Source organism: Artibeus jamaicensis, unplaced genomic scaffold (genome assembly GCF_021234435.1).
Source record: "Artibeus jamaicensis isolate MK-2021 breed Jamaican fruit bat unplaced genomic scaffold, CSHL_Jam_final contig_1284, whole genome shotgun sequence".
NCBI lineage: Eukaryota > Metazoa > Chordata > Mammalia > Chiroptera > Phyllostomidae > Artibeus > Artibeus jamaicensis.
Genome location: NW_026521249.1, coordinates 2,607,670 through 2,634,150, shown reverse-complemented (window position 1 = coordinate 2,634,150; position 26,481 = coordinate 2,607,670). Strand labels below are relative to the sequence as shown.

The 26,481-nt window shown below is 34.9% G+C and overlaps 1 protein-coding gene across 6 annotated transcripts in view; it reads right to left on the bottom strand.

Annotated features, from left to right (window-relative positions):
* The window catches only part of CCNT2 (cyclin T2), a 51,921-nt gene that overhangs the window by 8,332 nt on the left and 17,108 nt on the right, over positions 1 to 26,481 (bottom strand). For 3 of the 6 annotated variants that reach the window (XM_037167205.2, XM_037167207.2, XM_037167206.2), the window contains 5 exons: positions 11,932 to 12,060; positions 8,122 to 8,182; positions 5,938 to 6,000; positions 2,709 to 2,754; positions 762 to 925 (listed from right to left, as the gene is read on the bottom strand). In XM_037167205.2, the coding sequence (XP_037023100.2) occupies positions 762 to 925; positions 2,709 to 2,754; positions 5,938 to 6,000; positions 8,122 to 8,182; positions 11,932 to 12,060 (463 nt within the window). Of the gene's footprint in view, positions 1 to 761; positions 926 to 2,389; positions 2,755 to 2,869; positions 2,964 to 5,937; positions 6,001 to 8,121; positions 8,183 to 11,931; positions 12,061 to 26,481 lie in introns of those variants that run through there. The other 3 variants (XR_005085564.2, XM_037167210.2, XM_037167209.2) reach the window with 3 other exon arrangements.

The following is a 26,481-nucleotide window of genomic DNA, read 5'->3' as shown; positions in this document are numbered from 1 at the left end:
GCTAAGTCACCTAGTGACCTGACGTTTTACCAAAAACCTCTGCACAAGACATGATGCATGAGCAGCAGACACACTGTCATGAAGATACTTGCCAATCACCAGCTGCCCATAGCCGTGGCCTTCTGAATCATCCAAATAGTTTCCACGGAGGAATGTTCAAACTTAATGCAAAATGTCATGCAGATTTGTTGTTCTATTCAGTCATTTTGAATGCAATGTCCACACAGTACACATGCTCACTCAGCCAACATCTACTGCCCCCACTGACTACTACTAGTTCAGCAAGGTTGTCATTATTCACGCATGCACATGCCAGTCCACTCTGCTTGGATGCCAGATTACACTAATATTGTGCAAACTGTTCTTGTTTTATTAACAATGACTGGATCCTTTCTGGACAGACCTCGTATGTTCAATTTGTTTTTCTTTAGGCTAATGAATCCTTATTTTCATCCTGTTCATTTGATCACGTAGTTATACTTTAAAATCTCTTACCAAATTGTTAAAACAGAAATAATGTTTTTAAAGTCTAAATTTGAAATACAAACTGAAATATTAATAAATCAAAAAATATCTGGGATTAGCATTAAACTAACTAATTGTAGGGGAGGAAGGATGTTGCATTGTCCAGAACAGGTTAACTACTCAGTTGGGCACGAGTATACAGGATTCACTAGTTTTCGAACCTATGCAGAAGTAGACAGAATTTTTCCGTTAAAAATAAATATTTTTAATGTAAAAAACTTATTTTGTCTACTTACCATCTAATAACTCTAAAGTAACTGTAGGATCCACATATTCCCACCAATGTTTTCCATCAGTTGACACAGGAATCTCCCAATTGGACCATTTGCAAGCCAAATGAATGCACACACAGGCTATCACTGTTGGTTTGTACTGAAGACAGAAGGTGGTAAGATGTAGACTGTTGTGGTGCAGATTGAAAAGGAAGAGCCACAAAAATTCAAATATGTAAAACAAAGAAAAAAATTTGCCAGTAAGATTAGAGCAAAAACAGAATCACAAAGGTTTTCTTCTGTTAAGTATAGAATACAAAACCTTATTTTATTAAATTAAAAGCTAACACTATAGCTATAAAATTCTAGTACTAACAAAATCTAGATAGATATGAACATCCCCACACTTACTCCTCAGAGTATTGTATTAATATTTAACAATACTACTAATATAATATTTCTAAATTTTGCTTTTATAATTAAATTCAAAGTATTTTATTTCTTTATAAAAGGGGAAGATATACTTAATATACTTCTATTTCCAATAGTCACCATACACAAGTACAACACAAACTTTTTTTGGTGGCATTTTTGTTTCTTTTGTAATATCATGGTAAAAAAAGTAAGGAAAAAACAAAACTCTTTGGAAAAGTGACAAATTTCAAAACTGCATTATAATAAGGGATTCTATCATTTGGTGTGGCTTAACAAACATAATTCTCAAGTAAGTTAAAGAGAATTTAACACTTATCTACATCAACCTCTTCTTTTCAGTAAAGCCACAGAGAAAACTTACCTTCTGCACAATAGCATCAAGACCCAATGTTGCTCTATACTACAAAAACACCACCTTTCTCATTCCACTACACTGGGCATGTAACATGTCACAAATAGGCTTTTCTAACCAAAGTTTTAAATTTCAGCGTCATTTTTGTTGTTGTTCGGAATTCTCAGGATAGAAGTTAAATCCCAACGACACATACCTTAATAACATACATTGATATTTGCCAACCCAAAGTTTTAAATAAAACATAACAGTGGCACAAAAAGTTAAGAACTACACAAAGCTGGAGACTATCTGCTCTCCAATGACCCATTTAAAAAAACAAATTTAAATCATTAATATAATCAATACAGAACAGAATTTTTATAGATATTAAAGGCTTTTAAGAAACTATTCTTCCCTGGCTGAGTAGCTCAGTTGGTTAGAGCATCACCCCCAAGATAGTGGGTTCAATTCCCAGTCAGGGAACAAACAAGAATCAACCAATAAATGAATAAGTGGAACAATAAATCAATGTTTCTCTCTTTCCCCGTTCCCTCCTCTCTAAAAACCAATAAATAAAATTAAAGCAAAACATTATTCTTCTACTTCAGTTTCAGAATTGATGCAAATGTTCAACCCACATCATTTTTTATTTATATAAACTAAAAAGTTTTTTAAGTGAAAAGTACACTTAATGCAAATCTGGACAGACACTGATAGGAGTTGACTACTTCTAATTCACTACTAGTGAATATTATCTGGAAGAAAAACCAAGTTATATAAATTTTATTTATTAAAAACCTTTAATAATTAAAGATTGGATAAATGTGAAATTAAAAATTGTCATTTAACTATAATTATAAACTAGAAATAGTTTTATACTTACCAAGTTGCTCGAATTTCTACGTTAAGTTTAGCTCTCTGTAATCTTTAGCTGCTATTCAGGCTACCAATTTTAGACTTATGCACTCACAAATCGAGAATATGTCATCAAAAAGCACCACTACACTTCACATTGTGCATTTAACCCCTCTGTGCCCAAAGTCCCTTGTACAATACACCGCAAAGCAGACAGGAAGGTACCACCACAGTAGATGGTCCAGTCTCCTGTTGCAACAAGGGTAAGAGACACATTGAGGGGGCCCTGCATTAAAGGAAGCTATAGTGTGCTACAACAGTGCAACAAAGAGGGTCAGGATAACAACCTGTTGGTAGCCATGAAATAGGATGTCTGTGCCAAATCCTTGCTTGCTGTAAGAAAAAAAAAAAGAAAACAATACTATCAGCTTTAACATGTGACCATCAAAAAGTTCTCAACACAACAAAAACTTCAAAGATGTGTACACAAAAAGTAAATTTTACTTACTACTTACAAATATCACAAGAGCGCCATCATTTTCTATACTACTGAAAATCTTCAACAACATTCACTCAAATGTTTCTTGCTATCCCCCAAAGATCTGAGAAACAAGCCGATTTGCTTTTAGCTAGCCAGTTACAAGGGCTAAACTTGTTACTAAGTTAAGCATCTAGTCAGCTAAAAGTTGCAATAAAGCATTCTCCTGGATTTAAAAAAAAAAAAGAAGAAGAAGAAGAAGAAAAGATTTTGAAGTCTAATACAAAATACAAAGAGTTGCCTGCCAGACTTAATCCTCAGTCATATTTAAATTGGCTTAAGTACTTCCCTCAAAACAAAACAAATCCCCAACCCACAAACTCAGAGAGCACAACTGCTCAGTTTTTCATCATGCTACTATGCATCAACAGAAATAACCTAGAAACATTGTAAGGACATAAATAGAGAAATCTCCACTGTATTATTATTTTTTTTTAACTATAGAAACCAGTTAATGACAACTTTAGATATGATACCAGTACTTTAGAGGGAATCAGGGTGCGTCAACATAGGTCCCCAGAAGAAAACAGTTGAAATTAAGACACAAACTCAAAACGGTCTCCCCCCTTCTTCTGCTTCTTCATTTCCTCAACAGGGACGCCACTGCTATAATTCATCTTTTTCTTCCCCAACCAATTACATTCATAATCACTGACATACCTTTCCCCTCTGCTGCAACTAGGATCCCCTCAACTCACCCCTTTTCTAAAAGGCTTCAAAATCCTTGTTTCCTCCTATTGGTATCTGTAGCACCTGTAACCCCTGCTGCCCCATGTAAATCTTTACAAAAAGAAATTTGGGCTTAACAGCGTTGTGCTAAGGAAGAGTATGAAAGCATCAGATGTCTTGGAGGCAGTGTGACTTAAGTACTGCATTCTTTCCTGGTAGGGAAGGAAGGAGAATCACAAAAGTGAAAGGTCCCTGTAAAGTGACATTAGCCAACACTGCAGCAAAGTAGAATAATGCCAATTTTCTCATGGGGGGGGGTGGGGTAAGGCGAAGGTGAAGAACTTTAAAGAAGCCAAACCATTTACCTATCCCCCTCCAACAAAAGATTCAAAATATATAGAGAAGAAAATTTAAACTGCCATAGCAGTTTTCACCTCAGAATACATCTAAATTTAATAACCTTTCACTGTGCAACAGAGGAAGAATGAAGGGAAAATGTTCTTCTGTTAGCTGAAAATGGTAATAGAGCAAAGAAAAGAAGACACCAAACAAAACATTTCTTAAATAGCGGTGCAATCCACAGTTACTTGAAATATTAGTCAGACGAAAGGAGGTTAAACATATGTAAGATTTGTACTAAAATTTAAGCATCAGCACATTTTAATCATTAACAACAACAGACAATTGTATTTAAATATTTTGCTTTGGATGATACATCAAATTTGTATTTTTTGTAAATGCTTGAGAATCTACTGTTCAATTTTGTAAATGAATGTTCTTTACATGTCTCTGGCTTCTTTAGATATAGGAGAACATGAAAAAATAAACTTAGGCAAAGTTTTAAAAAGTTGACTAAAACTTCACAATAATACTAAGCCGAAAATCCAGTTTCAAGTCTAACTAAAGTATTATTTTAACCTGTATTAGTATCCTCCTCCATTAGGCTCAATTTAAAACAAATGATATGGCTTTGCATTCTGATAAACCAGTTCACCCTTTTAGATTTTCAGGAAAACAGAACTATTCCTCAGCCTTTTTATTCTTAATTCAACATCTACATTAATTATCTACATAAATCTATACTACACTATAATACTGGGGATGAGAATGTGCTATAGATATAGTTATATAACCACAAAGAACAGGAACCGTAATTATGTTCTAGTTTACAAATGATAATACATGGTATTAGGATAAAAATATATAAATGGCATTTTAGAGGTCCAGTTCTTAAAAAAACATTGTAGTATCAGATAAGAGGGTTTTTTCCGCCTTTCTCTTTTTAATATTCTCTTGTCATAACACAATAAAATCCTACCTGGGTATAAAATGAATTCAATTGAGAATGAATAAACTGAGAATATTTAGGTAAAACACTAAAAACCAAAACAAGGCCTTCATAAATTTTACACTTTTTGTTTAGAACAATACTAAAAAAGTCTGGTGGTAAAAGAATGAAACAGCAACATTCAATCATCAAAAAGGAAATAATAGAAAAAGGAACACTAGAGATTCTCAGCGGTTGCTATTAGTACACAACACTTCTAATAGGAAACAGGAATGTTGAAGTAGTATAAAAACATGCAACTGTGCAAAAAAATTTCTTGGAATATAAGAGCTATATAGGATTCATTAACAAGAGTAGAAAATTGTATCTCACATGCTTTATAAGCAGAAAAGCAAAAATAATAAATAAATAAATTAATTAATAAATTAATTTAAGAGCTCCCCTACTCCTGTTTATAAAAGGTTTAACAGCCACATCACGTGCCAGGTATCATAGTATATAATTATTTCCTCATTATACACAAAAGGGAAACCGTTTTTAAAAAATACTAAAGAACTGTGAAAAATGTATTAAACCAGTTTTGTTCAAACAAACAATGGCAAAACATTTCAAAAAAATGACAAATCTGCTAAGAAAGGCAATTATTTATAGAAAAAACTTCAGGCTAACCTCCAAATTCTTACACTATAATCTTTTCAAGAAGTCAAAAAAAGTTGGACATAAATAAAAAATTAATACTATTTTCTATTACCCATGTGCTAATGGCTTACATCTTAAATATTAACTGAAATAGGACAGGCATAGCTCAATGGGGAGGTACAGTCCTAACTGGAAGCCCTCCAATTTGTCAGTGAAATGAGACTCTCATTGAAGCGCAGAGGAAGCTAACTGGTAGAACCACAAACAGAAGTAGAGATGAGTAGGTAGATACAGACCACTAAAAAGTAATGCTTCAAAATGCCATTCCCCCAATTTTAGTGAAATTCAAGAAAGACATATGAACAAAATAACTTCCAAGTCAATTACAGACAATAAGAATCATTAATACTGTATTATTTTAAAAGTTTCAAAGATCACTTACCTCTTACTAACTGGGTACATTTCACCACATCTGTGTGTGGGTGCTCAATGGTGATCTCAAAACCTGAAATGAAAAGCACTTTTTTCCCCAATCACTTAACCACCACAATACTTGCCTGAGAATGCCATTCACCACACAACCATAAATGTATAATATATTTTTAACTATTAAAAAACCCCGAACACAATGTTTCTTGTCACTGACATCATTATACCTCAGATAAAAAGCCTTTCTTCTTAAAAACAATGTTCCATGAAAATTAATTATCAAAGTTACTTATATAGCTAAGGGGTAATATTCATTCAAAATTCTGAATTACAATTAGTTTGAAATTATATTCATGTTAAAAACAAACGGAAATCATGACAAATAAAATCAAGCTTGCCCCGCAGTTTAAGGAGGGAGTAGTTTCTTCCCCTGCCCTTTACTGAATTTACTGGGGTTCTTAAGTGTATTTTGATTTTTTTAGGAGATGTAAAAAGAACCTTTTTCATAAATGTAACATGTGGGCTACAGTGTAAGAAATCACCTCTTAAATAATACAGTGCTCTTATTTTCTTAGTATGCCTTTGATCAAAGGATTTCAGCCAGTTAGCTTATAATTTATGTTTCATCAATAACAAAACTGTTAAGGTAAATAAACCTTGTAGGCCTCATGATTCATTAAATCCCTGTTTCTCAAAACAAAGATAAAATGTTGAAAAGCTTCCAATGTTCATTCTACCCTTAGGTAGGGCAGGGCTTTCCCTTTTTTTAAAAAGTGGAGGTCACATCTAATATGTTCAGAAGTATTAAGTAAAGAACATCCCAATAAACTGGTAATGTGGATTTATAGTTATTGTATGGTCTATTTACATTTCTGCTGCAATTAAACCTACAAACTCATACTTTAACGAAAGCCAAAGAGGTATATTTTATGAATTCTAATATTCCCCTTAAAATGCTATTCAATCTGTGTGTTTGAGTATCTGTCATAAACAATACAAATGACACATGATTTTAAATAAAATAACTTTACATTATTTTTAATATAACTTTCCCTTTCAACTTTTATTTTGTAAGTATTTGTAAATTTTCATACTTATGTAATTTGACATAATAAAACAATAATATGCACTTTTCTGGATTAGGAAGAGTCTTTTATTTTTATATCTTTTTTTTACTATGAAAACTTCAAACATCTGATATATTTCAAACAAACTACTTCTATAATAAAAAGAATGTCAGGATAAGACGCTGTGATTACCACTTTAATTCAACAACTGGAATTGGAGTAATAAAGAACTATCATAATAAATGATTATTTATGACATACACAGTATGTGGCAATTTTTAAAACATACCATCTTTCATCTTCAAATTTACATTAAGGCAGGCATTATTATTCCACCTCTCATATACAGAAAAGAGGTATGAGAGGTAAACAGGGGAACTTTCCCCAAGTTTAAAAGCAAGTCAGAGTCCTACAGATTTAAAACTAGATTTTCCTAAAAGCCAATGTTCTTTCAGAATATGTGACTTCATACAAGTCAAAACTGCTTTAAGCCCCAATTTCCTCATCAGTAAAGTGAAAGTTAAGAATGATCTTTAGAGATCACTTAGGTTGCACAAACTCTGCAGACAACATAACTATTAGATAAGAATTTTCAACATTTAATGAACCAAAAATGATATAAATTCATTAAATACTGACTATAAACTCTAGGAGAACAAGAACTGCCATATATGTCTGCATATACTACAAGCACATGCAACAGCCTAAAAGGAGTATTTTATTCCCCAGTATGAAGCCAGAATGAAGCATAGTATCCTGACTATCTGAAAACATGGAAATCACATTGAAGGCTGTTTCACCCAAATAAAATTTTAAAAAATGATTTCCTTATAATATTCTGGCCCTAAATTTTGTTTTAAAATGAAATTTTCTCCAAAGATAAAAATCAGTCCAGAAATTTTCCCTTTATTCAGCATATAGCAGGGTCCTTGGATACAACAGGCATTATGTTCAGCATCATTTTGCTATACCATAGGAACTTAACTCATATGTATAGATTAGCCTATGGCAAATTGGTTTTGTTATATGTTGTTCTACTTAAAATTGCAAAACCTACCAATAACATTAAGTGAGAACTTACTGTACTGCACTGAAGAACACACACATAAATATACAACATAAGTACATACCTAGGGTTTGTAGCATTATGGTTTCAAGTAAAACCAGTTCTTGAGTTTGCTGAAGATAAGCCTGCCAGGAAAAAATAGTAATATTAAAATGCTTAAGATAAAACATAACACTACAAGACTAAGCAGCTGTTAAATCTCAAGAGAATTATAAGATTAGAAAAGAACCAGAGTAGTTTAAAAATATGAAAGAAATAAAGAGTGACAAGAGAAAACCTATACTGTGACAAATTGAAACTGAATTACTTCTAGTGTAAAAAATGTAAACAAAGCAAAAAAAAACAAAACAAAAAAAACAAAACTAACCCCAATAATAATGATAATGTGAAAGGGGGTGGGTTAATTGGAAAAGAGCTCTTTAATCTATAATGCAAAACTTTACTGAGGTTTTATTAGTGCTTCAACACTTTAAGTACAGAACTACCAACCCAAGTACAAACACCAAATTCAAACCCACTTTTTAAAGCAAAGGCTCATCAACTTAATCTAGGATAATTCATGCTTTAATTCCTTGACAGTCACAGTAAACTGAATGAATTACTTTTATAATCAACTTTCTCTCTTCAGAAAAGACAAAATAAAATCAAAACAAGTCCTGTAATCTCTAAATTTAAAGAAAATATTGGATATACAAAATATCAAGACATGGGCATCCATGGGACATAAATGGAGGACCTTCTCCCACAACTTTAATAAATTATTCCTCTATTGCAATTACTCTGGAAATAAAGGGTATGAAAAATTTTCTGGCATCTCATTCTTAAATCACGACAATTGACTAAGATGATTAAAAAAACCAATATATTAAATATACACATTCATTTATGTACAAACATACTATTAAACCCAGAAAGGGAAAAGCACCTTTAATTTGATTTATACCACATTCTGAAAAGGTCGTTGAGTTGATTTTTAAAACAGATTTCTATTATTTAAATAATATCCTAAGTATTCATAAGAAATTCTACATTTAAAAAATTAACAGACATTACTAACTTGAATAGTTCATTTTTTGAATGAACTATTATTCTAACATTCTCTATTGAACTATTGAACTAACATTCTTTATTATTAAATGGCTACATTAATGTTTTTCTTCCTTAAAGCCAACATCTAGGACAAAACTTGCCAGTAGTAAAATGTAATACACTTAATCTGGACCTTAACCTTGACCCAAATCAAACTAAATTAATATAATCTGGTACTCATTCAGTAGTTAAACATTCCTGATAAAGTAACCCACCTATAATAAGTGTTAGAAAAAATATTTTAAAGTGGTGCTTTCAAACAATATCTAATAAAATGTTGATGAACAAGTTGTTTAGAATCTAGCATTACTCTTTACAAAAATTTTTAAATGACATTTATTAGCCCTGACTAGTGTGGCTCAGTGGACTGACTGGGTGTCGACCAGTAACCTGAAAGGTTGCAGGTTTAATTCCTGGTAAGGGCACATGCCTGGGTTGTAGACCAGATCCCCAGTTGGGGGTGTGCAAGGAAACGGATAGATGTGTTTCTCTCTCCTCTCTCCCTTCCACTCTCTCTAAAAATTAGATAAATAAAATCTTAAACAATAAAATAAAATGCTGCTATGAAAACATGGTAAAATGTTATCTTTATGTATCAAAGAGAGAAGTAGTAATATATGCACATTAAATAAAGGACAATTCTGTAAAGAGATTAATTACTAGTCTGCAGGCAAATACAGAAGTTTTCCTATTCCTTCATTTGCTCGCAATTTAGAGTTATTTTTATCTGTGGTCTTGAATATACCCAAACAATGGAGGTGATATGATTTACTCTCTACATGCATCACAACTTGCTGTGAAGATAAACAAAATGTGAAGCACTTAAAAAATACCTTACATGATTCAGGAGACTTCCGCCAAGATGGAGGCATAGATGGAAACACTGTGCCTTCTCACACAACCAAGTTTAAAAACAACAAAGTTTTAGCAACAAAAAGGGAGCCAAACCGAAGAAAATTGAACTATACTGAAGTCCAACAACAACAAACCATTCAGCCAGACCAGTAAGAGGAGTGGAGCCAGTAGTGGAGAGGGGTTGGCAGGAAAGATCCACAGGTCTGACCCAGGCGCACAGGCAGCCATGGGCGGATCCCAGGTGTGGAGTAGCAACGGGCAGACCCACTGAGGGCCCAAAGCGGCAGCCTGATCGAGGTCACGCATTCACCTGGAGATAAACCAGGCGAAGGAGCCAGCAGTAAGACAGACCACACAGGCCCCAGCGGTGGACAGCAGCAGAGGGGACCACCATTGTCCCTCTCTGACCCCACCCCCATGTACAGCATCACAACCCAGCAACTGGGTTGCCCCGCAGTGGTGAACACCTAAGGCTCTTCTCCTCATACATAACAGGCACGAACAGACCAAAACATGGCTCAAGAAGAACTCAAAGCCCCAGAGCCGATAAATGTAAGTGAACAAGAAATTGCCAACCTATCAGATGCACAGTTTAAAACACTGGTGGTCAGGATGCTCACAGAACTGGTTGATTTTAGTCACAAATTAGAGGAACAAATGAAGGCTAAACTAATTGAAATGAAGGGAAATGCACAGGAAACCAATAGTGATGGAAAGGAAACTGGGACTCAAATCAAGGGAGTGGACCAGAAGGAAGAAAAAAAATAATCAAACAAAAAAGGATGAAGAAACAAGAATTCAAAAAAATGAGGAGAGGGTTAGGAACCTCCAGGACATCTTTAAAAGCTCCAACATCCGAATTATAGGGGTACCAGAAGGGGAAAAGAAACAGCCACCAGTGGAAAACTTATTTGAACAAATAATAAAGGAGAATTTCCCCAATCTGGCAAAGGAAATAGACTTCCAGGAAATCCAGGAAGCTCAGAGAGTCCCAAAGAAGTTGGACCCAAGAAGAAACACACCAAGGCACATCATCATTACATTAGCCAAGATTAAAATGAAGGAGAGAATCCTAGAAGCAGCAAGAGATAAGGGGACAGTCACCTACAAAGGAGTTCCCATCAGACTGTCAGCAGATTTCTCAGGAGACCTTACAAGCAAGAAGGGGCTGGAAAGAAGTATTCCAAGTCATGAAATCCAAAGACCTACATCCAAGATTGATCTATCCAGCAAAACTTTCATTTAGAATAGGACAGATAAAGTGCTTCTTAGATAAGGTCAAGTTCAAGGAGTTCATCATCACCAAGCCCTTATATGAAATGTTAAAGGGACTTACCTAAGAAAAAGATAAAAAAGATGAACAGTGAAAGGGCAGCAAACTCACAGTTATTAACAACCACACCTAAAACAAAAGCAAACTAAGAGGACAACTAGATCAGGAGCAAAACCATAGAAATGAAGATCACATGGAGGGTTAGCAACAGGGGAGTGGGAGATGGAGAAGGGGGGAGAAGGTACAGAAAATAAGTAGCATAGATGGTAGGTAGAAAATAGACAAGGGGGAGGGCAATAACAGTAGGGGAGATATAGAATCTAAAGAACTTGAGACACATGGTCATAAATTAAAAAGGGGAGGGGGGGGAGGGGGTGTGCAGGGTGGAGGAGTATGAAGGGGGGAATAGAACTGTAATGGCATAATCAATAAAATATATATTAAAAAAATACCTTACATGATTCAGAATGACATTATAATTCATGAACATACACAAAATATGTTTCTGCCAGACTGCTTCCTGGTATTACATTCCTAAATGGTAAAAGAAATACGCAGCATTTGGAAGGCAACACTCAATTATATTTTTATTGAGTCTAAATAATAAAAGGCTTTCAAATCTAAAAAGAAAAACCAAAAAACCCAATTTTTACATACATCACACTTAGTATCCAGCAGTGGCTCTAGAGGATGAAGACAAGCATGTGCTACTTTGATAACATGTTCAAGTTTTCGAGCCTGTTCTTCCACTTTTGCAGCCAAAAATAATGCAGTAGGTGCTATTATCTGCAAAAAAGATAAAAAGTTGGTTATTTAAAAACACATTTTTGGAGAAACCTACTTTCTAAAGGGGAAGGGCATGCAAGGAAAGAATGCAATATTAAAAGTATGAATTGCTAGTTGGGCTATCAGAAGACTGATACTAAGAATATTAATAAAGTTACTCATTAAATGGGACTAGTTACCCTAGTCTATAAAATCTATTTTACTTGTTCTTCAAGTACAACACTATTGGCAAAAAGGAAAAAGACTTATACTTTACTCAAAATAAAGTTTGAATAATACTAATGCACATTGTAAACGAAAAAGGGGGGAACCCCCTAAAGGCAAGGAATGAAACCATAGAGCTTTAGAAAATGATGAAAAGTGGATCAAGTATAACCATATTTTCCTTCTTTTGGGGCAGTCACCACTTTCTAGGGTTTTCTTAAACTAATGATTCACTGTGTGGCTAAAAGGTACACAATCTTGCTTGAGAGACAGAAGGATCTACAAGGCAAAATGAGGATTTTGCACATGAAACTGCTACCTAATATCTTTATTACTTTACTAACATCATTAAAAGTAGCATAACAGGAACAAACATGTAAGATAAACCAACAGAGTAAAAACATTGCCAATTGGAGATCAAGAAATTAGCAATTTCTTAAGCTTGAGTGAATTAGATTCCTTGGCTAAAAGTATAAGGACACGGCACTAATAAAAACATTGACCAAGACAGAGAAACATCTATTTTGAACACATATTTAACCCCAAAGTTACTAATAAACTGAATAACTCCTGACTCAGAAACTGGGCATGCTTTAAACTCAACATTTTAGGATTACACACAAGAAACATCTCAGGGTGATGGAAAAAAACTAGACTTTGTGTGGGGAGTGCACAATGGAATATACTGATGTATTACAAGGTTGTATACCTGAAACTTACATGGTTACTAACCAATGTTACCCCAATAAACTCAAGAAACACCTCATGGAGAGATAATTTCTATATGTCAAGATTCAGATACATTATTTTTCAAGAGATAAACATCTGAGTCTCATTTTATCTTGGGCATCATCAATCACTATACAGAAACAATGTCAAAGAGGGAGGGAAATAGAGAGGGGCATAAATCATGCTATGTGATTTGGGGAGACAACAAAAGGAGAAAATTTCTTATACAGGGAAGGTGGACCCTTTCCTCTGAGTGCTTTTAAAACAACTTAGAAATATTGTTGTGGAGATGAAATTTAATCACTGGACTTTGGATCTGAACGGGAACTTCTCTATTCCAAATGCATTTGCAGATGAGCAAATGAGTAAAAATGACTAGAAGTTCTCTACCTGATGTGTAAATCTTTTAAAACAAACCTAAAATTAAGTGAGTTTGGCTCCAAACAACCAGAAATAATGTTATTTTGAAAGGCCCAAATAACTTCAACCTATTTCCACCTTTTAAAATATCAAAAAAAAATTTTAAATTGAATTAAACAAATTGCTCAAAGAAAAAGCAATGTATTCTTAATTTGCAGATTTAGAATAAACTGTTATTATTCTTTACAACAAATTTAATTAAGCAAAATCAAAATAGTTAATACTCTTGAAATACAGTTAAACAGCAGTCACCTGGGGTGGGGAGCATACAGGGTGGCGGTGGTTGTATTTCTGAGACGTAGAAAGTACAACTGAGATCAGACAATTATTCCTGTTATATTTTCCCCATACTTAAAATTTCCTATCACTGCTATCTACTTTGAGTAATTCCTTTTCTATTTAAAGGCTTAACTCAAAAGATCATCTCCTTCCAAAGTAAAATGTCTGAGAGTGAAGTGACCCTCTTTTTTTTTTAAATATATTTTATTTATTTATCTTTAGAGAGGAAGGAAAGAAGAGAAGGAGAGAAATAGCAATGTGTGGTTGCCTCTCGTGAGTCCCCTGCTGGGAACTGGCCTGCAACCTAGGCATGTGCCCTGACTGGGAATCGAACCGCGATGGTGTGGTTCGCAGGCCTGCGCTCAATCCACTGAGCTATACCAGCCAGGGCTGAAGTGCCCCTCTTTATTCAATAAAAAATTTTGCATATCTCTATAATGGTACTTATACTGTATTCTAACTTCCATTTTATTAATCTTGTCTGTCTTCTATAGTCTAGAAGCAGCCTGAACAGTGATTCATTCATATTCCCATTATGCAGCGGTGTGCAGCTGCTTTTCAATATATCTGAATATATGACATGTGGATAACCTCTATATAAAGATACCTATATTAAATTCCAAGTATTCCAAATGCCACAATAAAAATCTAAGAGCTAATACCAAGGTAAGAAATGCAAGAAACACTCAATAAAACATACACACTCAGTCTCCCACTTCTCATTTATTACCTTATTCATGTCTAAGAGGGGAATGGCTAAGCTAGCCTTCAAATGCTACAAGTATTTATCAAGGAGAAAAGAATAGAGGAACAAGTCAAATTAGACTGAGCTTAGTATTTAAACTTCCTTTCTGCCAGATGAACCAGAATTTCTCTTACTTGCTAAAAGACACTTGTAAAAGTCTCCAGTGAGTTTTTCTTGGTAAAATCTTTAAGGATTTCCAGTCATAGGTTCATCCCTCTTCAGACTTGTTGAAAACCTCAACATCAAAAGGGACTTTCAAACCACAGTTTTCCCGTTAGAAGAGAGTCTAATATAAACAAAGTATGTGTACTAGTGAATGATTCTCCAATTCTACAAATAATGAAAAATATTAAGTATTCCGGGAGCTAAGCAATGATCTTCAGGGCAGATTCCTGTGTATTTACCCACACTCCTCACAGAAGTCTTTCTGTTCCCTCTAAATAGGGCTCAATTCTCATCCTCCTCCAGTGCAACTAACACCCAACACTCTTCCAAAGTTCCTGGTGAAATCCACTAACTCCATTCACATTTCCTCCTCTATAGCCTGCAAACATTTTACTCCATCAGGGCTGTAAAAACAAAACAAAACAAAACAAAACACCTTTTTAGATAAATTGTGAATATCTCCATGTGAGATTTTAATTTTAAGGATGACTAAGGAAGGTAATCAAACTAGGCACCACTGCTTTTTGTATGGAAAGCTGATTCTGTTGTGTGGTTTGTTAAAAGGAAAAGAATCCCAAATTTTTAAAGCATTGGCAATATTACTAGTTGGTCTGTGGCTTTGGAGTTAACATTAATTAACAACACAAGTAAACCTGGCTGACAGTAAAAGAATTTACACCAATACTGGAGTACATACTTGGCTGGTTCAAGTGACCAAACAATTACAAACAGATTCAGTTCACTGGGGTCAGGGACCACGCAAACCATCCTTTGTGTTCTGGTCTCTAGAGTTTTATAAACTTTCTCCAATTACAATAACTGGAGGGAAGAAAAAATGATCTTTATATAGTCCAGAGTTTGTTACTCTAGCAGATGTCCAACTATTTCAGAGATACTACATTTTCAAAACAAGACAAATTTCTACAGAAATATAGCATACAAATTACGGAGAGGGAAAGGAAAAGGTGATGAAGCCAGTTGTAGCACAGTAGACAGACTGCCTCAGGGTAATGTGGCTAGCCTAGACAAACTTCTTATTCTCTTTGTGGTTCAGTTTCTGCATTTATAAAATGGGAGAAATAGTATCTACTATAAAGTTGTGGTGAGGATTAAGTAAATATATGTAAAGTACTTAGAATAGTGCCCCATAGTAGTATGACTCAAATATTACCACTATGTTGAAAAATTAAATTGTGTATTATTGACCTTAAATTTTAAATGTGATTTAACATACTTTAAAAATTTTGCTTTCTTCCAGTTAAGCTCAATTTTTTTAAAGGTTCTTAGTCCTAACTGAACAGGTTCAAACACTGATATTATGATATTGAGCATTACTTCAACGGTTATACCCATAATCCTTTTTCCTCCATTTGTTTTCACTCCCTTCTCTTTCTCTATTCCTTTATATGTTTCCTCTCCTACCTCTCGATCTGACTCCTTCCTCCTGCCCATTTTTGCTGCTATCTCTACTTTCTGCTCATTATGATGGCCTCATTGCTGATATCCTTCACCCTCCGTTGCTGGCTTCAACTGTGATGGCAGGAGAAAGGTCACTCTGAATTAAGAAAAAGCCTGGGTAATTCCTAACTCACCAAAATGGCTGTATCAGCAAGTTTCATGTGAATCATCTGGTCTTTATTCTAGCAATTAATGTTTTGTGTTGGGAACTGCCCTGCAGGGTTTCAGAAGCTGTAATCCCCTGGCTAAGGCTGACTAAAGGATCTTGGGACCATAAGCCACTCAGGAGACAAAGCTTATCTTTCTTATAGGGGCACCACCTCTTCACCCTTTCTCTTCACCCTGCTTGGCCCTGGGCAGATGTCTGGTTAGCCAATGACAGGTAAGATTCCTCAAGGGAGGAATGACCTAAGACAGGCATGGCCATGAAGGGGTCCTCAGGGAAGGACTTGAGGGGCTATGCCTTGCCCCTTGGCTTTGACATAGCCCGAGTCCTCATTCTGTCAGTAACAAGTCTCCTAATCTCTAGGCAGCCTTACTTCCCTCGCCTGACTTAAGCCTGAAACAATACTGGAGGTGGGTGTGGCCCTGTGTGGGAAAGGGCTGGTTCCCTGGGGCAATCAAGCCTAAGAAAAGAATGCATAATATCCTCTGGAGCCTACTTTGCTAATACCTTCAATTTAAATGATAAGGGTCAAAGCCTGAAATGAGTTTGTTTCCCCAAGGTTTTGTGGCCCTTTAGCTATTTGACCCTGACTCAGAGTAAGTAAGTCCTCAGAGTTCTTTGAATGTTCTCCATTGTTTAATAGTTTCTGCCTGACAATGATCGATGAGCTTTACATATATACCCTGTATTTCTATGCAAATTGAACCCAATAAATGCTTGTCCAGGCAAGGGCCCAGGCACTCTCCTCTTGAGAAAGAAGCAGAGCCGTCCCTTTTCCTCCATAGGACTTGGTAGTCTGTGTGAATTTGTCTTGTCTCATCCATAACACTGCAGACCCCAGGAGCCAGGATCCGAGGTCAATTATGTGTGTACTTTGTGTGTACATTTGTATTTAAGAACTACCCATAGCTGCCCATTACAAGTTTAAATCTCCTAATCCTAAAAAGCTGTAAAAAAAAGCAAAGATAAGACTTCTAAGACTGCTTTCTAATTGATAACTCAGTATCAATAAGTTCCTGAACTGTTCTAATGTTTCATCTTTAGGTCCTATAGGGCAGCAAAACCATTCTCCCCATTTACCTTAAATGCCCTGACACCTATCCCTCCTTTGACTAACCCTAGGATAATTATTTTGGTGTTTTAAAAAGGACTTCATTAATAAATATCTAGCTGGTTCTAGATATCACAGCTCAAAATTTGGAAGTTCCTTTGCCAATGGATATAGTTAAGGAAAAGTAATGGTGTAATTTTAGCAAAAACTCATAAAAAATGCTATCGTAATAGAAAAAGGTACAGGAGAAACTTAGGTAAGTAAAAGCAAGGGAGGTAAGCCCATCCCACAGCAAAGATGAAAATGGAATAGGTCAAAATGACCATTTGTTTATAAGAAAATATCACCAAGCACAAGCAAATTAAAGCAAAATTCCAGTACAATGTTAAGAAGTGGTTTAAATCCTTAATTTTGCCACACTTGAAATGATCGATACGTCATTACAGAAAATGTCACGAACTCAGTGTTTAGTTTTTTTTCTTTTCTTTCATCAGAATGGCAAAAAGATATTATTTTTTGGTGTGCTGCAGATTTTTTTTGTATTTCTGCATTACAGTTTATTCACACCACCCCCAGCCTGCAATCACCACCACCTGGTTCACCTTATTCTCCATGTATGTGAATCCTCTTTTCTTTTTTTCATCCCTCTACCCCCTAACCAGCCCTCCTCCAACAGCTATCATCCTACTATCTATGAATCTGTCTCTATTTTGCTTGTTAGTTCATTTTGTTCACTAGAGTCCACACATGAATAAAATCATGTATTTGTGTCTGGCTGGCTTATTTCACTTGGCATAATGTTCTCCAGGTCCATCCATACTGTCTCAAATGGTAATATTTTCTTTTTTATGGCTGACTAGTATTCCATTGTGTAAATATCCCATAGTTGCTTTATCCACTCATCTACTGATGGACACTTGGGCTTCTCCCATTATCTTGGCAATTTTAAATAGTGCTGCAATGAACATAGGGGTGATCATGTTTTTTTGAATTAGAGTTTTTGGTTTCTTTGGATATATTCCCAGAAGTGGGATTGCTGGGTCAAAAGGCAGATCCACTTTAAATTTTTTGAGGTATCTCCATACAGGTATCCCTGCTTTCCACAGGGGCTGTACCAATCTGTGTTAAGGGTTTCTCTTTCTCCACAACCACGCCAGTACTTGCTTGTTGATTTATTGATGAGAGCCATTCTGACGGAAGTAAGGTGACATATCACTGTGGTTTTTTTAATCTGAATTTCTCTGATTAGTGATGTTGAGCTTCTTTTCATGTCTACTGGACACCTGTATATCATCTGGAAAAGTGCCTATTCAGGTCCTTTGCCCATTTTTCAACTGGACTATTTTTTTGCTGTTGAGTTTTACAAGTTCTTCATAAATTTTGGATATTAACCCTTCATCAATGAATATGTTCTCCCATTCTGTGGGTGACTTTTTATTTTGTTGATGGTATCCTTTGATGTAGTCCCACTTGCTTACTTGTTTCCCCAGCCTGGGGAAATATATCTGATAAAATATTGCTAGAAGCAATGTCAGAGAATTTGATGCCTGTTTTCTATTATGATTTTATGATTTCAGGTCTAACATTTAAATCTTTAATTCATTTTGAATTTAGTCTTGTGTATAGTGTAAGAAAGTGGTCTAGTTTCATTTTTCTGCGTGTACCTGTCCAATATCCCCAATGGCATTTACTGAATAAACTATCTGTAGCCCATTGTATGTGCTTGCTTCCTTGGTTGAATACTGACTATAAAGGTGTGGATTTATTTCTGGGTTCTCTATTCTGTTCCATTGATCTATGGGTCTGTTTTTATGCCAGTACCATGCTGTTTTGATTACTATGCCTTATAGTATAGTTTAATTAGCGTGACCCCTCCAACTTTGTTCTTCTCTCTCAGGACTGATGTTGCTATGTGGTTTCATACAAATTTTTGAAATATTGTTCTTCTTCTGTGAAATACGTCATTGGAATTTTACTAGGAATTGCACTGAATCTATACGTTGCTTTGGAAAGTATGGATATTTTAATGATGTCAATTCTCCCTATCCATGAACACAGTATGTGCTTCCACTTATTTGTATCTTTTTCAATTTCTTTCTTCAGTGTCTTATAATTTTCCGAGTTCAGGTATTTTACATCTTGGTTACATTTATTACTAGGTATTTTATTTTTTGTAGTTAATTGTGAACAGGATTGTTTTCTTAATTTCCCTTTCTGTTAGGATGTTATTGGGATATAAAAATGCAACTGATTTCTAGATATTAATTTTGTATCCTGATACTTTACGGAATTCATTTGTCAGTTCTGATAGTTTCTTGGTGGCATCTTTGGGGTTCTCTATGTACATGTCATCTGCAAATAATGACAGTTTCAATTCTTCCTTTCCAACTTGGATGCCTTTTATTCCTTATCTGATTTTTGTGGCTAAAACTTCCGATACCATGTTGCATAAGGGAAGTGGCCATCCCTGCTGTATTCCTGATCTTAAAGTGAACAATGGTAGTTTTAGCCTGTTGAGTATAATGCTGGCTGGCAGTGAGTTTGTCTTATCTGGCCTTAGTATGTTTAGGTATGTTCCTGTTATTCCCACTTCACTGAGTTTTTATTGGACATATGTGCTGGATTTTATCAAATGTGTTCTTTGAATTTATTGATATGATCATGTGGTTTTTATCCTTCATTTTGTTTATGTGGTGCATCATATTTATTGATGTATAAATGCTGCATCATCCTTGCATCCTGGAATAAATCCCCCTCGATCATGGTGTATGATCTTTTTGATGTACTGCTGTATTTGGTTTGCTAACATTTTGTTGAGAATTTTAGCCTCTATGTTCATATTGGCCTGTAATTTTCTTCCTTTGTAGTATCTATTTGGTTTGGAATTAGATTAATGCTGGCCTCGTGGAATGAGCTTGGGAGTATTCCCTCCTCCTAAATATTTTGAGGAGGAGAGGTGTTACTACTTTGAATATTTGATAAAATTCACCCGTGAAGCCATTGGGTAAGGGTTATCTTTTTCTACTCATGTAATTATGTGTGAATATAATTATTCTCAATATATGAAAATTTATCTTGAGAGTTAAAAAAATATCTTGAAGGTTGGATGTTATTTGGGATATCTAATTATATTTAAAAGAGAGCTGGCTTAATAAAGACTAAGAAAATACTAGTATATAGTACTGCTGAAAAGCAGTCCTCATTAAGAAAATAAGGCTTGATTTCCATAATTACCTTTAAACATATTAAATATCGTTAACACTGTCTGGAATTTTAAAATTTATTGAAGAGTACCTCACCTTCAGGAATTTGCTACAAAAATAAAGATAACAATTATAATAAAGTACACTTAGTATTTCAGTTAAATCTCTATTCTCCCTTACATATTCAGCCCCTGCCATCTCCCAAAGTCATGTAGTACTATGAAATGAGAACACTGACTTTGCACAGGTACTCAAATATTCTACATAAATTTTTAAAAGTCTACTTTCATTCATATGGCTAAATAAATATTATAGATGACAATATTGTGAAGATGGCAGTATTCCTCAAATTGAGCTACAGATTCACAGAATGCCTGTCAAAATCCCAGCTTTTGTTTTACAGAAGAACAAAGTTGGAAGACTCATATTTCCTGAATTCACAATTTACTATAAAGTTACAGTAATCAAGACTATGTGGCACTGCACTGGAGTGCCATTCTACCACCTCCACAAATGACACAAACAAAGAGCAAGCACCACAGCCCCATTACAGCGAATCCTGCTCAACAGCTCCTCCCCTGTAGTCTCATCCAGTCCTTGCACCCAACTGCGTAAGGGTCAATTCCTCCCATTCATGCGCCAATAGCAATCAAGACTCAAATACAACAGGAGACCACATACAACCCACACAAGGGACACTCCTGGAACACCCAGCTCAGGTGACCAGTGAGACTGTGTGACTGGGCACTACAAGATACCTACTACATTAAGGCCATTCTATCAAGACTAAGAGATGCAGTAGCTCTATGTAAAACAAAAACCAACACAGCGAGACCATCGAAATAAGGAGACAGAGAAACATGTCCCAAATAGAGGAACAGGACAAAACTCTATAAAAAGAACCAAACAAAATCTACCAGACACTAAGTTCAAAACTGGTTTTAAGGATGCTCAATGAACTTAGGGGAAGGGTAAATCAACTCAATGAGAACTTTAACAAAGACCTAGGAAACATAAAAATGGAGATAGGAAATATAAAAAGGAACCAGTCATAAATGAAGAATAACTCACTGAAAAATACACTAGAGGGAAGCAACAGTAGAGTAGATGTAGCAGAGGATCAAATCAGTAATTCTGAAGACAAAAGAGAAAAAAATGAAAAACCCACCCAATCAGAAAAGCAAAAAGGAAAAAACCCCAAACAAATGAGGATACTTTAAGAGGCCTGTAAGACAACCTCAAGTGTATCAAGTGTACCTACAATAGTCACATTATAGGGGTACCAGAAGAGGAGAGAGGGCAAGGAATTGAAAAACTACTGAAAAAGCTCTGCAACATGGTAAAATAGATGTAAATCCACTAAGTGGAGAGTCTCAAACAAGATGAACTGAAAGAGACCCACAACAAGGAATATCATAATTAGAATGCCAAAGGCTAAAGACAAAGAATCTTATAAAAGTAGCAAGAGAAAATGACTTACAAGGGAGCTCCTATGAGACCAGTCAACTGAAACAATGTAGGCCAGAAGGGATACGTAAAATTTCTCAAAGTGATGAAGAGCAAGTACCTACAACAAAGATTATTGTACCCAGCAATAATCATTTAGAATTGAAGGACAGATAAAGAACTTCCCAGATAAGAAAGCGCTAAAGGAGTTCAATACCACCAAACCAGTATTACAAGAAACGTTAAAGGTATTTAAGATGAAAAAGAAAGAAGATAAAAATATGAATAAATGTCAATAACTACATACCTATCAGTAATGACTTTAAATGTAAATGATTAAACACTTCAACCAAAAGACACAGGGTGGCTGAATAAGAAAACAAGATCCATACATATGCTGCCCACAAGAAAGCCACTTTAGATCAAAAGACACACAGACTGAAAGGGATGAGAAAATATTTCATGCAAATGGAAATGAAAACAGAAGCTGGTATAACAATATTTACCTCAGACAAAATAGACACTAAAATGAAGGCTATAATAGGAGACACTTACACTTCTAGGTATTTATCTAAAAAAACCTTGCACACTAATTCGAAAAAACACATGGATCCCTATGTTCATTGTAGCATTATTTACAATAGCCAAGAAGACATTTAAGTGTCCACTGATGGACACATAGAAAAAGATGTAGTACATATATATATAACAAAATAGTACTCAGCCATAAGAAATAAATGAAATCTTGCCATTTGTGATAACATGGATCTAGAGAGTATTATACTAAATGAAAAGTCAGACAGAAAAAGACATATATTGAATACCGTATAATTTCACTTACATCTGGAATCTAAAAAGCAAAATAAAGAACAAGCAGAACAGAAACACTCACAGGTACACAGAACATTCTGATGGTTGCCAGATGGCATGGGACTTGGGAGGATAGGTGAAAAAAGTAAAGGGATTAAGATGCACAAATTGCCAGTTACAAAAAATGGCCACAAGGAGGTAATCTACAGCATAGGCAATATACTCAATAATATTGTATAACTATATGGTGTCAGATGAACACCAGACTTTTGGGGTGATCACTTTGTATGCTATGTAAATGTCTCATCATTATGTTGTACACCTTAAACTAAAATAATATTGTATGTCAACTATAATTGAAAAATGAAAAATTATTTAAAAAACAAGACTATATCATACTGGCATAGGGAATAGAATACAGAGACCAAAATAAACATATTTATAATCAACTGATTTTTCAGCAAGGGTATCAACATAATTTAATGAGGGGAAGAATAGTCATTTCAATAAAGCACAGTGCTAGGGCAACGTCCTCATGCAGAAAAGCTTAAGTCTTTATACCATAAACAAAAACTCAAAATGGATCAAAGAAAGACCTAAATGTGAGAACTAAAACTATAAAACCTATTAACAATGTTTTCTGAAGTATAACATCAACATACAAGTGACAGAAGAAAAAGATGAATGAATTACTTGCATGTGACACGAATGATACCATCAAGAAAGTAAAAAAGAACTTTCACAACTTAATAAAAAGCCAGCACGATTTTGAAAATGGTTAAAGGATCTGAGTAGACATTTCTCCAAAGATACACAAATGGGCAATAAACACATGAAAAGCTGTTCAATCCTACTAGTCATTAAGGAAAAGCAAACTGAAACTACAATGAGATACTTTACACTTAACAGAACTGTTAGGGAGGACAGGTAACAAAGCAGAAAGGCAGGAGGGAAACATGTCTCACTCATTAATTCAGCAGTACTGAGCTTGGTCAATAAGACTGCCAGGTGTTCTGAAAAATCACAGGAAGAACCGTGATAGTGTAAGAAGGAAGCCCTTGAAATTCTCTATGTCTCACTTTCACTATCTGGGAAAGTAAGTCTACAAGCATTAAACCCCTAAAATCCCAATAGTCAGGACACTCAGACTAGCTTGGTGTCTGCCTACTTGCAGCACCGCGTTTAAGTGTATTTTATAAATAAACTTACAATTTCATTTCCACTATTATGTGTTTTCTCTCACCTGAATTCATCTCTTGCAAGTGAAAGAAATACCAAGTAGGGGGAGCTCCCTCCAACTCAGGGTTCCCCAGTAACAAAATAGCCAAAAGAAGGTGGCTTTAATAAAAAAAAAAAAAAGACAATACCAAGTGTTGACAAAAAAAGTAGAGAAATTAGAACCCTTAGACATTGTTTGTGGGGTGTTAAAATAATGTGGCTACTTTGGAAAACAGTTTGGCAGTTTTTCAAAATGTTTTTAAAAACCTCTCCAAGCCCTGGCTGGTATGGCTCAGTTGGTTAGAGTGTTGTCTAATAAATCAAAAAGGTTGCAGGTTCAATTTCTGGTCAGAGTGCATGCCAGGAAGCAACAGACTGATGTTTCTCCCTCCCTTCCTGTCTCTCTACAATTGATAAGCATGTGCTTGGCTGAGGATAAAAAAAAAAAGTTAAAGATTATTGAGGTCTAGAGTGTCCAAACAACCCAGAAACTTCACTCCCAGATAAATACCTAAAAGAAACGAAAATATATGCCAATACAAAAACATGCACACAAATGTTTACAATAGCGTTATTCACAATAGCCCCCAAACAGAAACAATCTCAATGTTCATCAACTGATACATGGATAAATGAGATATGTACACATGGAATATAGAATGTTATTTAGCAGTAAAAAAGGAAAGAACTGATACATGCTACACCATGGACGGATATCTTGAAAATATTATACTAAGACCATATTGCATAATTCAAGTTATATGCAATGTACAGAATATGCAAAACTGTATAGAGAATGGTATCTCCCGGGTTGAGAGCGGGGAAAGAAACTATGAACTGCTAACTGATACACAGTTTCTCTTTGGGGATGAAAATATTATAAATTTAGGACTGTGATGATGCTTGTACCAATTCTGAAAAATATACCCACTAAATTATACATCTATGTAGGTGAATTCTATGGTATGTGAATTATATACATCTTAACAGATGTGAAAAAAAATAAGCTAATGTTAAAGATATTTCTTTTGGTGTACACACCAAGAAATTTCAAGGAAACCAAAAGCCTAATTACAGCACAATACTGGTAACCACATATAAGTTCATTGCACATTTGTTAAAGCAGAATTAGGTTCATTTTTCAGAAGGTATATATCCTTCTTAAATAATGATTCACTTTGTAGTTTAAATGATGCAGTTATTTCAGAAAACCATTCACTTGTTTGCTTGGTTAACAAAAACAATCTGAACTATACTGAAGTCTACATAAATGAGCTGTATCATTAATTCAAATAGCTACTCCTACTAGGCATTCAAAACACCAATTACTAAACTAGAGAAATACAAACTATCTAAAACACCTAAAAATGTGGGGAGCTTGTAAAAAATCTTGTTTCCTCTCTGAAGCAATGCATCATTTACAATACAGGCTGTCCCCAAGTCCTCAGAACGAACCTTCCCTCTTCTTTCAGCAATTTTTTCCCCCAAGAATGGAACTCTGTCAGTTTTCATGACCTTAATATTCTTGATAAGAATCATTTTTACTTTTTCAATTTCTAAGTGAGCCCTGAATTTAAAATCAGTTCAAATGTGCACACTTCCCTATAGAACAAATTCCAATATTTGTTGATAGATACAAATGTCTATACTTCCCGTTAGTTAACTGGTATTACTCTTACGAGTTTACAGCCCAAACCAGCACTGTCAAATAAAAATGTAATGTAATTAGGACTTTTCTAGTAACCACATCAGCAGAGTAAACAAACTAGAAATTAACTACTTCTAGTTAGTGGATACATACCACACACACACACACAGGTTTAAATCTGTAACTGGCATTCTGAATATAAAACTCATTAAAATTATATAAAAACAAATTTAAATGTATTAAATGATCACAGGCATCACAAAATGCCTTTAATTGATTCATGTTGCTGTCATTCACACATTAGACAGACGTGTTTCTTTTTGCTCTCCCACTATAATCTAAGTCCTTTAGGGAAAGCACTGTGTTATTTATAAAAAAATAAATACCACCTCCGCATATACTTGTCACATAATATGCACTCAATGTCTGTGAAATAACTATTGTCTTCTAAGCATGTAGCGCACTGTCACTAAGTACAAGCCAAGAAAACAACTTAAAAAAATTTTTAACACTGAACAAGTAGGCAAGCTTCTACAGTCACTATTTGTTCCTTTTCTGTATCAGATACAAATAATTTAAGAGAAAAACTTCGCACTATATGTATTTCCTTAAATATGATCATACAAGGAATACCTTAATATACCCCCATATACAATAGGGTAGTAAGCAGGTTCCTATCATTTCCCCCATTCCTTAGAGTATGTATACATGTGCATAGTAGAATGTACAGTGATTTAATTGGTTCTTCACTTTTAAAAAACTATTTTACTCTACTTTATGTACTAGAAAACTTCTTCAGAATTCCTATTCTGCCTTCAAAGTCAATTTATGAATTATAGAAAATCAGTCTTTATACAAAGACTTATGTGTGTCTTAACC